Source organism: Cebidichthys violaceus, unplaced genomic scaffold, assembly GCF_023349555.1.
Source record: "Cebidichthys violaceus isolate CVI_PGR_0920_01 unplaced genomic scaffold, fCebVio1.0.p SCAF_16, whole genome shotgun sequence".
Lineage (NCBI taxonomy): Eukaryota > Metazoa > Chordata > Actinopteri > Perciformes > Stichaeidae > Cebidichthys > Cebidichthys violaceus.
This window is the reverse complement of record NW_027176329.1, coordinates 9289655-9304710: the sequence shown is the minus strand read 5'-3', so window position 1 is coordinate 9304710 and position 15056 is coordinate 9289655. Positions and strand designations below refer to the sequence as shown.

Sequence of the window (15056 nt, the reverse complement as noted above, 5' to 3'; positions counted from 1 at the left end):
CCTTATTTCATGACAAGGGACTCTACAGATTCTCCATATAGTGAAATGAAGGCGTAGAGGAGAAAGTGATTCATGGAAAGGAAAGAAACTATTATATCGCAGCCCCTCACTGTGAGACAGTTCATCTCGCTCAGCGCACAGAACCAATGCACTGCAGCAGCAGCAGCAGCAGCAGCAGCACTTCCTGACAGAGCTCTCCATACCGGTCCATACCGGTCTCAGTTCCCTCTCTGTCTTTTTCTTTCCCGCCACATCAAAATAAATAACATTTGCATGGCCAGTAAGCCAGAACTTCAGTCAATTCATCATTAGCTCTGCTGAGAGTGAGTTGTTTTTTTTTTCTCCCAGGGAGTTGTGTTACACTCTGACCTACAGTACCGTGTGGAGATGTATATAGATGTGTAGGTAAAGGTTATTTCTGCCTCATCGGAGGGTACAATTTGTTTCTTAACAGTCTCTCCCGATGTGTCAGTTGTGATCGATCCCCCTCCTCCCTGACTCTAGCTCCATGTGTGGCCTTGCTGTTTGACTGCACAGCTTTTACTCTGGGCATTGCCAGCTGTGCTCTTATCTACAACGCCCTGCCCTTTACCTCTTACCTTTGTGCTACCTCTCCACTTCTCACCACTTCCTCTTTCCATTTATGCATTACCCCCAGTTGGTAAGTGGCATGGAAGAAGCAATGTTCAATTCATAATATATATTTTTTAAATCTAGTTTAAGGCTTCTTTTGGTTGGATCCGCTTAAGATCCAGAGGAGGTCAATGGTGTCCTGCATTCAAGCTGGCTGGTGGGATGTTTTCGGTGTCGGAGCCGAATGGAGGATTATCAGTTTCTCTGTCACTTCAAACTGGGTTTCAGCACATTGTTGTGTCACCATGAATGTCAAAAATAGAGTGCGAATGTTCAGTGGGATTTATGGGAAAATATGTTTTTCTTTCTTGACGACCAGGACCAAGTTGTTCACTGGTAGCGTGCTGTGCGTGGGATTCCCAAACAGAAGACTGTGGATGTAATGAAGTGCTGCCGATTCATATTAAGTAGTTCTCAGGAAGAGTTCTCCCTTGTTGTTGTGGGGCGAAAGCTTTCTCGCAAACTCCACTCTTTCCTTTACCAGAGGGGCTTTGAATGCATCAAAGCAGTGACACTGATTTACTGTACGAAAGGATTCTTACCTGTTATACTGGTACCAACAATACAATTTGCTTATGAATGCTTATAGCCATAACTTTAAGTGCATATTTATATTGTACTGGTATTGTAAATAAGGTGGAAAATTACTTGTCCTAAGAGAATAGTCACCATGACCGCTCTTAATATCTAAGTTTTTATTAAAAACACTTTTAATGTAACATCATCAGGGAGTAATCTACGTCGGACAAAACTTGATATTTAGTTAAGGTGAAAAATATGTATATACTGTAAAGCTTTATCTATAAATCACGCTTGTTTTTAATCCGTTATCTTAAACTAATTTCTATAGATAAGATAAAACACAATTTCAGAGAAATAAGGGTATTTTTTCACAAAATAAGATAATCTGCCTCACATGATCTAAATTATTTTTAAGTATGAAAATGAATGGACTTCTTTCATACTTGAATGATGTTTTATATTCAGTTTAACTCTTTCAAAAGTCAAATGCAGAACCTTCAACTCTCATTCGGCTTACTGCATGTCTGCATCATATATCCTCTCAAATATTGTGTGCATGCGACTGTTCAGACGTTATGGACACATGCTGGTGTTTACTTGTGTCAGATAACTGTGTTGCCTGGATGATCCCACTCATGCCCCACATATTCACACACGCATTCATTATACTGTACAAACACTCTTACCGACTTAAGATTGATGGGACGTGCCGTTGCACCCCGGGCTGTGTGATTGTGATTGATGGGGAACACATCCACACACACACACACACACACACACACACACACACACACACACTCAAGTGAAGAGGCATGTAAACACCCACAAACAGTTGATCTGTGTTGCTGGCTGCATTTGAAGCCCATCTGCTGTAGTATTGCGCTGATTGGTGATCAGATCGTTTAGTGATGATATAAGGGATGATCGTCAATGGATATTAAGGCAATTGTAACTAATTTACTATCAGAACTAAGATGTTAATGAAAAATAATCTCTAGAATCTGCACCCTATTGTGCATTTAGAGACGTTTCTGGTGAAGCCGCATGTCCGCCCGCTGAGCCCTGTTAATCAGCAGTGACGACTGAATTTAAATCTTTAATTACGGTCCAGTTGGCCGTCTCTCTTAAAGGTTTGAATATGTTAAAGCTCCATCAGACGCTGAGATGATTATTATATCGGCATCTGGGTAAAATCCAGACACAAACACCAAGACTAAGTCACGGCCAAGACCCTATGGTTTTCTAGAGATGCTAAAAATCTGAAAATGGGTTTGAAAACTTGTCCTTTTGAGATTTCTGAGTATTGGAAAAGTCCTTCAGTGTTCTTCTCTGAGGTTGTTTGAGACTTTATGAAAGTTTCCAAAGACTCTCTCACTAGTAAAATTCTCTTTCAAATCGGCAGAGAATGTGGTTGGGGGGGAAATAAACTAAGCTTTCCACCCTTTAAACAAATGGCAATGGTTTGCTGTTGAGCAAGGCATTGGACCGTCACCTGCACCCTGCAGTGGAGCTGCACATAGAGAACGTGTGAATGTTGTGGACTCGTATCAATATGAAACTGGCTGTTTGTGGATTCGGCTACTGTTCCCCTGATAAATAAAGGTTAAGAAAAATGTTAGAGCCACATTAGACCTCCTGAACTTGCCTCTTAGTTATGCAACTTAAAATTCAAGGGAAACGGGAACACTCGGAAAGGTCGGTTGTGATTGTAAAAGGGTCTTATTAATTTTACATCCACATCTCATCATTATTGGCCAGCCTCATTCCTTATCATTCCCCTCGTCTGTCTGTCATATTATAGACTGTAATAGACATCGCAGCCTCTAAAAGCTGCTTGTGTGACTTTAGCCTTTTATTATTGTTTTCAGAATATCCATAATATCACCCCAATAATATCAAGCAACTGCTCAGTAACCCACAGTGATCCCTCCCACTCTCCACGGTGCAGTGTCCCATTATTTTGATATTGGCTGACCCTTCAGTGCAGTCATGGATCTGAAGTGTGGACCATTTTGCGAGGCTGTGGAGTGGATGCTACCACTTTTGCCTTTTTCATGTTAAGCAGTGCTATTATCCTATGTTAATCATGGCTGCTGATAGCATCATTACACAGTGACACTAATCCATTGTGCATCATATCACGCCAGCTCTCATGGATGGAAACTGGTCTTGTTGGTGGTTAATAGTTTGTCATAGTAGCTATAGACGTCTCAAGACTCCAGCTATTTATCATGAAGATTATTTTTGACTCTTTCCCAGAGGAGGAATGAATTGTTTGATTTTTGATTCTCAGGCCTAGATGCCCCATTCGTTAGATTTCGTTCTTTTTAGTTGCCTGAATCGTTCTTGTGTGTTTTTTGGGAGGATCTGGGGGTTTGAATAGCAACACAAATGTCTCTCTCTGAATCCCATGGAGACTCAGTCAATGACAAAATTGACAAAGTTGACGTGCAGTGAACCTTGATGTTGCAGCATGGCAAGATTGTTGTGATTAAGCACTTAAAAGCACAACATGAAACGGGGGAGCAGACGATCATAAATACGTCCCTTTCCAAAATCTCCATCTCTATGTTGAAGCGCTTGACAACTTCATGAAATGTAATGAAGATAAAAAGGAGCATCGCCTGAAACTGTTAATTGAATTATCAAAAACATCATTAGCGATAGCATCAGTAAATAACAACTCGAGCAAAAGCAGCAGACTCTTTTTGTTTTTTTAAGGGTGAGCCACAGAGTTTAATATTTACATTATACATAAGAAATAGGTTTGTCATCTTTTATGTAGATGCTGATTTTATGTCACATTGAATTATTGAGGACTTTACTAACTTATAGATGACTGATTTTATGCCATCCAGAATGCTGCAAAAAATCTGAAACTTGTCCTTAACGACGACAATGATTTTCGTGTCCAGTAGAATAAATCAGTAATGATATGATTTGTGTTTACAAAGTCATTTCAAGGGAATTTTCTGAGTAGATATGAGGAATCGCCTCACACTGCACGTAACTGCCAAAATATGTTGTGCACCAAATTGTGTTTAAGAGCGTGTTTGTGTGAAAAAAGCAGGTCTACAGATTGCTGACTATGTTTTTGATCAGGTTAATCTGTTTATTCATTCTTGGGTGTGTGATTGTCTTCTCCCAAAGAAAGTGAATCCGCTAAATCAGGGTTACCTGCCCTCGCTTGCACATCTCTTTTTTATAAAATGTGTGGTATTTCTTTCATGCGCACTCCTACACACACACACACACACACACACACACACACACACACACACACACACACACACACAATGGAGTAAAAAGCACTCAGCGCTTCGTTGAGAACCTCCCTGACACCACTCGGCATATGTCATGTGCATAATGATGGGTTACTGTCTTCAGAAAACCAAATGGCTGAAAATAGATCCTGCCTCCTCCGAACTCTCATCACTGCTCTTGATTAGAAAGCTGTGTCCAGCAAGGTTGATGAGAAAAGTTTTCTTGTTCTATTATTTTTTTATTTAGCGGCCGCTAAAGTGTCAGCTAATGGGGATCCAGTTAATAAACTAAAATTTACACACACTCACACACACACACACACACACACACACACACACACACACACTGAACAATACAGCAGTGCTGTGCAGGTGTACTTCTTTTCATCAAACTCACTGAAGATCCTCACACACACACACACACACACACATACATACATACTCACATCTCTTGCCCCCCCTCATCAGCTCCCCTCACCTCAGTTGCCCGGCAACATGCTGCTGTGATGTGGTTGACTGGTGGAGAACATGAGATGTCAAATGTAAGCCTTGTTTTGTCCAAACTGGTGCATTAGCTTACCTATTGGTGGTGCTGTAGGCGGTTTGTAACTGGAGCTATATTTTTCTGTATTTGTTTATTTCAGCTCTCTTAATGCTGATCAACTATTTTCCTTGACTGTACAAGGAAATAACAACTCTAGTATAGTACCCTTAGTAGAAACTATACATTAGTAATACATGTATTAGTATTATATAATGGCTGTGTTTGTTGGTGCTAGTATTTTAGGTAATGTTTGATAGTGGACACACAGAAATAGTATCACCAGAATACTGTTATATTCTAGTACTATTGATATTGCAGAAAATCTAATTTGTTGAGGTGTTATTATACGGAAGTCCAGTGTTGTGATTGATATTGTATCTTCAGGAATCATTTTTCACCACCACAATTCTGTCTTACTATGTCAGACCTGTCAGCCATATTGACAGTTGCACCTGCATGCACCCTGTACTCAACAGGAACTAGAACTAGACAGCAGTAGATTTACACGACATAATGTGCAGTGACTTAATTTGAAAGAAAATCCAGATGGTTATTTATCGTGATCATATAATCTGGTATTTTTCTTTACAGACTTATTTTAAAGCTTTTATTTTTATTTTTTTGAACACACCTGACTGGACATCCTGCTGTTGCAACGGGTGCCATAGGCTGCTTTCCTAAAAAAAAAAAAACAGTTTGCTGTGGTCACGCAGGTGATGAGGTTCTGTTTTGGTGTTGAAATGTTAATTTGGAGATGAGTTGCCACAAATACATTCTCAGTAAGAAAAGAGTGATTAATGTTCACTGTAGCAAACGTATTAAAACCTCTCAAGTTTGAGTGCAGTTAAAACAAATTCAAATGAGGATTTATTACACTGGTAAGTGCATAAATGATAGTCATCATGGGAGGGTTTGCAGGGTGTTTTGTTTTAATATACTATTCAGAGTAGATAGCTAAAAGTCTGATGTTAATGAAAGCATCACTTCACTTCTAAAATTCCGTGCTTTAATGCGTTATAGTATATTACAAACTTTATTTTAATAATGTTGACTATTTCATTTTTCACACTTTTAATTTGTAGAGCTGCAAGTGTTTGCCCACCTGTTAAACTTCAGTGTTCGGTGTAGTGTTGTTATGGTCTATATATTCATAGCATTTCAACAGCATCTCTAACGGCAGTGCTTGACAGCAGCGGAGGCTGTTGTGCAATGTGCAATTTAGCTGCCTTGGGCAACAGCTCTGTCATTAACATCTTTTGGGATGGCGGTCATTACTTGACTTATTGCTGATTCCTTGCAGTGGTGAAAGCAACTCAGATGTCTCACTGAACCTGGCAAGTGGTGTTTGTCACTCAGAGACAAAAGCCAGAAGAAGGAGTGGGACTTTACTCTTGTTAGTGTGTGCACAGTTGGGGTCTTTATTATTTTGTGTTGTTTATATTGACAATGCTTTTGTGAAAGGAAGCAGAGGTCTGCAACCAGTTAAAACAAAGTAAAGTGCAGCTGCTGTCGACAGCGCTGTTTGATCTGACAGTGACTAATTTGTTTCTGGACGTGTTGACAGAACTCTATTGGCGAGTTGTTCAGTAGAGCCCTGAACTGTGTCAGTGGCTACTATTGGGCCAGCTGCACTTTTAACACACACACACACACACACACACACACACACACACACACACACACACACACACACACACACACACACACACACACACATCTTTCCAGGCAGTCTGGCCCCCCGAGAGCTCAGAATCTGACGTGGATGACCAATTTCTAAGCATGTAAGAGATGATTTGATAGAGAAGTTAAAGCCACAGACGGCACGTCATTTCAATTAAACTTCCACAGAGAGGAACATATTTGTGTGGATGGTGAGATCCCTGTCTGTCACACTAGTTAGATTATCACTGGATATGTCGTGGAAAGAGACCTCTAGAAAAGAGTGGAGACCCTGTTTCTATCATACATGTTGGCTGTTTTGTTTTGGATTTTTTTTCAATTGAGTTGCGGTCATTGCATTATCTATAATATATTGTTTTCATTTGTAACTCAATACCTAACACTCCAATGTACTGCTCAACACGGTGTCTTATAGTGTGCAGAAATAATGAAGTTGCCATCTAATGAAAGCAAAGACTCACTTCAAGCTTTGGGAATATGGACATTATATCATAGCTGATGTATTGCTTTTATATATATATACTGTGTGTATATATATATATATATATATATATATCCATTTTATGTGTCACTAGGATCGCTTTCAACTTATGTAAGAGCTAATTAATGTAAGGACTGATTATAATAATTACATTTGGTTATACAATGACAACTTGAGTTCAAAATGAACCTCTACTGATGATTCTCAAATGGCTCTCACAGAGAGTACTATAGAGCTATACCACACAGAAATATATATATATATATATATAAATATATATATATATATATATATTTTTTTTTTTTAATATATATATATATATAAATATATATATATATATATATATATATTTATATATATATATATATATTTATATATATATATATATATATATATATATATTTATATATATATATATATAAATATATATATATATATTTATATATATATATAAATATATATATATATATATATATATATTTATATATATATATATATAAATATATATATATATATATATATATATATATATATTTATATATATATATATATATATATAAATATATATATATATATATATATATATATATATATATATTTTTATATATATATATATATATTTCTGTGTGGTATAGCTCTATAGTACTCTCTGTGAGAGCCATTTGAGAATCATCAGTAGAGGTTCATTTTGAACTCAAGTTGTCATTGTATAACCAAATGTAATTATTATAATCAGTCCTTACATTAATTAGCTCTTACATAAGTTGAAAGCGATCCTAGTGACACATAAAATGGATATTTTCCAACACTATTGTCCTTGAATGATGAGTATACAAAGGTTTTAATTAGATATAAGAGGACAGTTGATCGGCTTATTTTTTTGGTTTGAGTCTCTTTCTGAATCTTGCAATTAACGTTAAAGTTTTTCAGAGCTGTGTGTTTCATAACATTTATTCTTTTCATCTAGGTTAAAACAATACACCTATGACACAAAAATAGAGTAATGCAGCAGATGACACTAAATTCATATTCTGTGTAAAAGAGCACCAGTGACTTTGTTATCACTTCTCTGTTGGCAGCATATCACCATGGACAGCTACATTCCCTGCCTGACAGATCTGTGCAAGGCATTGTGGGAGGTGATGCTCAGCTACCACCGCACCATGCAGTGGCACGAGGAGCATGACAAACACGAAACCGCGCCCACTACAGGTAAGAGACTGTACCCGTTTATCCCTATGACCTTTTGTAATCTTTCAGAATCACTTTATATTCTGCAACTCTACTCTATTTGTTCTGACCTTCCAAATACCACAAAGACGTCCTCAGTTCCTTGTAGAAGCACACAGATTAGGAAATACAAGATACAGTAACGACCTCTCACATACCATGACTTGCAAAAAACAGATATTTGGTGCCTCAAACTCTCTTTCCTTTTTCATGTCTCTTTGCCGGTGAATGCCGTGGCCAGAGGCCTTATAGTTTCGGGTTGTCTGTCCGTTCATCTCGTCTATCCTCATGAACGTGATATCTCAGCAAGACCTTGAGGGAATTTCTTCAAATTTGACGTGGGCCGCAACAAAGGAGGGAGATGCACTCCAGATTTGCAGTAACAATCTTCAATTTATTGAAACAAAGTCCAAAGTATTACCGCAACAGAGGTTGGTGGAGACCGACAGATATGACTGGCGTCTGGGCAGGCGGGGTTTAATAGCTGCAGGAATCACCGGCCAGGTGTTCCCAATTAGGGTGCTGGCATCTCATCTGCACCCAGCCAAGGACCTACAAACACACACACGAACACACACACAAGCACATACGCAGTACCAGGGCAACCTCGCATAACTCATGTGTATATGCTAATTATGACAATATCACACAAATGTTTAATAGGATAAAATGATGAATCGATGACATTTTGAACAGACGTGGATGTAAACTCATAGGTAGGTATACAACAGTGAGGCAATTTTTAAAAATCTCTCTTTGTCAGCTGGTTTCTCTCTCTGTAGTTTGTCATAAAGACTTGCTCACAAAACCTACATTCTGCTTCCACAGATTCAGTTTACAAAGACTTGGCCCAGGAGTGCCACTCTTTCATGGCTGTGGGAAATCAACTTACCGTGGGTTTATCAGCGTTTTAGCTCACAGAAAGGGAATGATTGGCATATGAAAAGAGTAATGAATGTGTGCAGTGTAGTGTTTCGGGTGCTGAACAGGCATAATATTTTTCAGCATTTACTAAGCTCCCTTCCAGTGTCGAGGTCATTGAACGAGATACTGACATATTCACGTTTGATCACACTGTTATTGATAAAACACCCCCTTTCTCCATTAATACAAAGAGATGTTGTAGTTATACAGATGTGCAATATCTCTGTGGTTGTTTGTATGTATTAATTTTGTTGCAAATCGGTTTGACAATCTGGCCTAATTACCTGAATATAAATTATGTGTACACATTGTTGGATTTACATTGCAAAATGAATGTGACCCAGCCGTATGGTTAAAAGGATAAATATTTGCAAAGATGATGAAGCATGAGTGATGCGTATTTTTCTAATGGAAATGTGTCATGTGTGACTTTGAGTGTGCTCTTTTTTTAAGCTAATACAAACAGGACTTTCATGTCTAAGACTTTTTCCACATTGCGTTGTTTTATTTATGTCGTCCCCAGTGACATACTTGACCTTCCGATATCATTCAGATCCCAAACGTTGTCATTATAGAAAAGAAAAAAAAGCAATTAACTCATTTTTTTTTCATTTTTTTTTTTACATTTTGTGACGATGACAGTGACTCTCCACTGGAAACTCTGTAAAACTGCACTCCAGTTACAGCCCATTAAGAACAGCAAGACGACTGAACACCACATCTGTCCAAACCCAAAGCTTATGTCTGGATCAACAAGAAAAGTCTGACTTGTGTCTCAGCTTCTATCCTTCCTGCCTTCAGTCAGCCAGATGTGAAAACACGAGCCGCGAGAAGCTCAGTTGTCGAGGCAATACATACTTTGTGGTTTAGCAGTAAGCTCCACAAGAAGTTAAATTTCTTACCGGTGTAAAAAACAGTAAACCATACTGGATTTGGTTTATAGCGCTTTGTTTTTCACCTCACCACCGTTTCATCATTCACCCTGCCAACGACTTTGTCAGATATTAGCTGCAAATACAGACCTGTCAAATTAGCTGGTAGCTTCCTGCTGTCTATTGAAAGGTAGCTCATTTCCATTTCCCATACTGTACGGAATTCATTAGGCGAATGGATGGGGACACAAAGATGTCCTGAATAGTTGGTGACAGTCCTCTACGTCCTTCATTAGGTGCGAGAGGACACGCACCACATTACCTTTCACAAGGTCCATCTATCATCTCGCTATTTGATTGGCTGTCACCTCTGTGTAAAGGTGTCCCTGACCCTGCTTTTGTCCTGGCTTTATCCTTCCTCTCTCACTTCTAACGTGTGTGTGTGTGTGTGTGTGTGTGTGTGTGTGTGTGTGTGTGTGTGTGTGTGTGTGTGTGCAGGGTCCATCAGACTAATGATTGACTGTACACGCTTTTTGTTTCATTTGTTGAGGAGTATGACCTCCGCAGACGGGGACCTCCATCTCACACAAGAGGCCATCAAAGTCTTAACCGTCAGGTCCACTGAAAATCACTTCTCTTTCTCTTGCACGCACGCACGCACGCACGCACGCATGCACGCCTCTCACCTCATTGAGAATGCAAAAACAGCATTCCTTTGAATTTAATCCTTTGGCCACCTGATATATTGAGCAGGTCAGTGTAATGTTTCAGTAATTAATTTTGCCACTTGATGAAAGGAAAGGTTATTTCAGGAAGGAAAGGGGGGGTGAAAGAATATATAAATGGCCAGTTTGTTCCTCTGTTACATGTTCATACAGAGCATGGCTATACATTTTGAAATGTATGGCGGCTGTCTGCTCTATGTGATAAAGAATAAGGATCAGTTTTCAGCAGGCCTTCATGCCTCATTATTGCTCAGTAGTAACATGGCATATACCGTATTTTTCGGACTATAAGGCGCACCGGATTATAAGGCGCACTGTGAATTAACGTGTCTATGTTCACACATAAACCGCACCGGATTATAAGGCGCATTAAGCAAAACGACACAGTCCGGTAGATCAAACTTTATTCAACTCAGTTGTAACAACAAATACCGGTACAGAAAAATACACTCACTTATCGATTCATTCCTCTTCCACAAATCCATCGAATTCTTCATCTTCAGTGTCTGAGTGAAACAGCTGTGCGATTTCGGCATCAAGAATGCCCGAATCCCTCTCGTCATTTTCCGAGTCAGTCTTGTTGCCGTTATCGGTACTTGGCTGTTCAGTGACGATTCCAGCTTTCGTGAAAGCTCGGACGACGGTTGCGACCGATGGTTACTTGTTGTGCTTATTGATCGATTTTGACTTTTAGTTTAGACATTACATTCCTGTTACGGGGCCGATCAGGTAGTGACACAGTGTACCGTAATGCTCCGAATATCCATTGAGCGGAGCGGCTTCGTTGCTTACCAAAGTCGTACTTACACATTTCGACAGATTTTTGAGCGCATTGTACCACATAAAATCAATCAATAAGCACAACAAGTAACCATACATAAGGCGTGCTGGATTATAAGGCGCACTGTCATTTTTTGAGAAAATGTAAGGATTTTAAGTGCGTCTTATAGTCCGAAAAATACGGTAAACTAAACTAGAGAGCATGGTATGTGAATTAAGTTCTGGTTTACTGACCTCCACCAGTACATATTGCAATTCTATTTTTTTTGATAGACCTATTTCATCTTACTTTTCTATTCATGCATACCGCCAATCCACTGTGGCAACTGGACCAATCTAATCTAATTCTTTTTTTTCAACATTTACATACCGCTTATGGATCATGTCTATAAAGTAATTGGATTTATTTGCAAGCCGTTCAAATGCATCTCCAGTTCTGAAGTAACATTGTAACCAAGCCTTTCAGCACCTTAAGGTTTTCATGTGAATACAAAAAAAAAAAACTGCACCAAATCAACACTGAATAAATTAATTAAAAAATGCATTGGGTATAGAGTGTGATGGAATGTAATCCCTTGAAATTAAGTGTGGTTTGTTAACCATATGGTACAGTGCTACAGGCCAGTTCCCAATAGTATTCTGTGTTGTTCCAGATCGCATGTGTCCCCATATGCGTGTCCACACATCACACTTCAATACGACCTGCCTGATCGTATGTGACTGGACATATTTCGCATCCAGCATCCAGTGCTGCTCTCACCAAATGTTTTTGCTCTCACACACTCTCACTCCCACTTGTGCTCATTAAATGAAACCCAGAGATGTCAAGTTGACGTATCACAATTTCTCCCAAGCCCTTTGTTCTTTCATCTTTTTTGGGAGTGATGCAATTGTTTAAACCTGTTCTGTCCTTATTATTAACTCAAACCAGTGTTATTGGGGTCTCAAGGACAGTGTTTGAAACCCCCCAGTTTAAAGACTCCCTCTGAAATTCCCAGACATGTTTGATTATACCCTGCCACAATGTAATCGTTAGAAATCATGGCTATAACATGACAGCATTGACTGTGGAGGTAATACCATGTGAGAGGATGAAACATTGATTTAAAATGCATCATTAATTAATGATGCATTATGTGTATGCATATGTGTGTGTATTAATATTTCATATTAATACACACACCAAGGAAAACCATGATGTGTCCCATCCACTTCTTGATGTGATGATTGCAATCAGCCTTTGGGAGAAGAAGATAAACGTCCATGATGTAGATAGGTGGAGAGGTTAGCCACAATCTAAATGTAATCTACTATTGTGAAAGAGCTATCTCCTTTAAAACAACTGTTATGACTCCTGATACCTGGGTTCGTGTTTTAATGCACTCATATGATTATTAACAAAGTTGTCTTGAAACAAATATGTAAGCATATATTCAGCTTTTTTAATTCTTTTGAGACAAAAAGGTGCAAATTCAGTGAGATAAATGATGAGAGATAGATAATGAAGATTGCCGTACAAGGAGGATTTATTCTTCAATTGACAGATTTTTGTTTTTACTTGTTTAAATACTAAATATTGTTTGAACTTAAAGCTCGGCTGAGCTTCTTATTAAAATGGACAATTATTGCGGTGGACAATCGGAGGCATGGACCCATTAATGATGTGTATTAAGGGAACCCCACTGTGCCAAGCTATTGCAATATAATTTGACATGAGAATCTCTCTGGAGGATTCTTCTCCTCTTTGGTGTATTGAGCCTTCTGTCAGAATCTATAATAAGGGCGGGCAGATCCCCTCTGCTGCTAATTGTATGCCTCAGAGTACGATTAGCACATGTCCTGTGGGTAAAGTGGTGGTCTACATACGGACTGATGAAACAGAACAACACAGTATGATAACCGTGTGAGGCGAACTAGGCTGCATGCTGTAGGACAGCACGTCTTCTTCCACTTGGTTTCTCAGAGATACGGTCAGCTACTAGGGTTGTTCATGATTCATTGATGACTCATGACGAAGAGTACTCAACCCATTTAGCATTGCACTTCTATAACTTTGTCAGACTCACAATGGACAGTTTATAATCATTTCAATATGTGTTTTTAATTAAATGAAAATAATGATAAAACAAAGATCATTCCTCTAATATCGCAAATCATATCACAATTGCAACATCAGTCAAACTAATTGCAAGTAGTCGTTTAGCCCTAAAATCAACGCAGCAGAACCAGAGATGTCGTCGTCGTCTTCTATTCCACACCTTCTTCCTTGTCAAAACCTGGTGCCTACATTACCCATGATGCAACTGGACCGCAGCCATTTCGGTCTGAGATTCGGGTGTGTTTTGCCTTTAGCGGCTATGTAGCCTTGAGCTGCTAGCCTCAGGCAGAGTGGAGGAGCGGGCTGCAGAGGTAAACTCACTTCTGTCAAAACCCCAGCTCTGTTTCATTTCTAAACTCGCAGTTTTCAACCCCGACCAACGCTGACTCAAGTGATGTCAATCCATCAGACTTCTCTCTCTCCCTCGGGAGCCACAAAAGGCTCTACACAGCTTTTTTTTCACTTTGATGTGTAAAATAGGTGGAGTTCTCCATTAAGAATGTGATTGAAAACCCCTACATTGATTGATAATGTACAAACTTAGCAACCCCGGGACACTGGCTCTATCCGCTAATATATAGCTCTAAATGTCTAATCCCAGGATTACGCTTACATATATTTGTGTTGCACTGAAACAACCTGCCTGTTCATTTTCAAACACGGCATATTGGAGAATGAAGCTCTTCTCTTTTTTTTCTCTATCACCATAAAGTAATACCTTCACAGACATTGAGGTTTCTGAGGAGCTTTGATTAATCCAGGCTCACTGATCCCCACTTCTGTCTTTTGGTTTATGTCTTTCATGCCTTTTAACCTCTTGAGATCCTTTTTGATCGTGTTTTTTTCCTTTTCTTTATCTTACGACATCCAGGTTGAGAAGGCTTTCTTAAACCTTTTCTGCCCTTTCTCTTGCTCTCTGTTATTATATTCACATAATTAGATATACACAGTGTGTGGGTGTAAGAACATTTATGTTTGTACTCTCTTTTAATGGATTGGATAGGTTACATTCGATATGCCATTTTACTATTGAGTACAATTCTTTGCCCTAAAAAAGGGAAATAAGTGTGTAGTTTATTTGTTGTATAAACAGGCAAAATGGCAAGAGATATTCATGGTCTCGCTCAGAAGACAAACACCTCACTTAGCGGGTTCACTGTACAGTTGCTCTGTTTTGACTGCAGCTCGGAGATCTTTGTTAAATTATGTGTTCGTATGTTTAAGGCTTTAGGTCTTTCAACCATCTCACTACTTCAGAATAAGAAAAACACTCCCCGTGATTCATGCCTGTCTCCCTCGTTTTC

General features: G+C 38.9%; 1 protein-coding gene across 1 annotated transcript in view; it reads left to right on the top strand.

Annotated features, from left to right (window-relative positions):
* Positions 1–15056, top strand: part of vps50 (VPS50 EARP/GARPII complex subunit) — a 96898-nt gene that overhangs the window by 31321 nt on the left and 50521 nt on the right. Inside the window, exon 13 of the mRNA XM_068711073.1 lies at positions 8203–8335. Within this exon, the coding sequence (XP_068567174.1) occupies positions 8203–8335 (133 nt within the window). The remainder of the gene's footprint in view (positions 1–8202; positions 8336–15056) is intronic.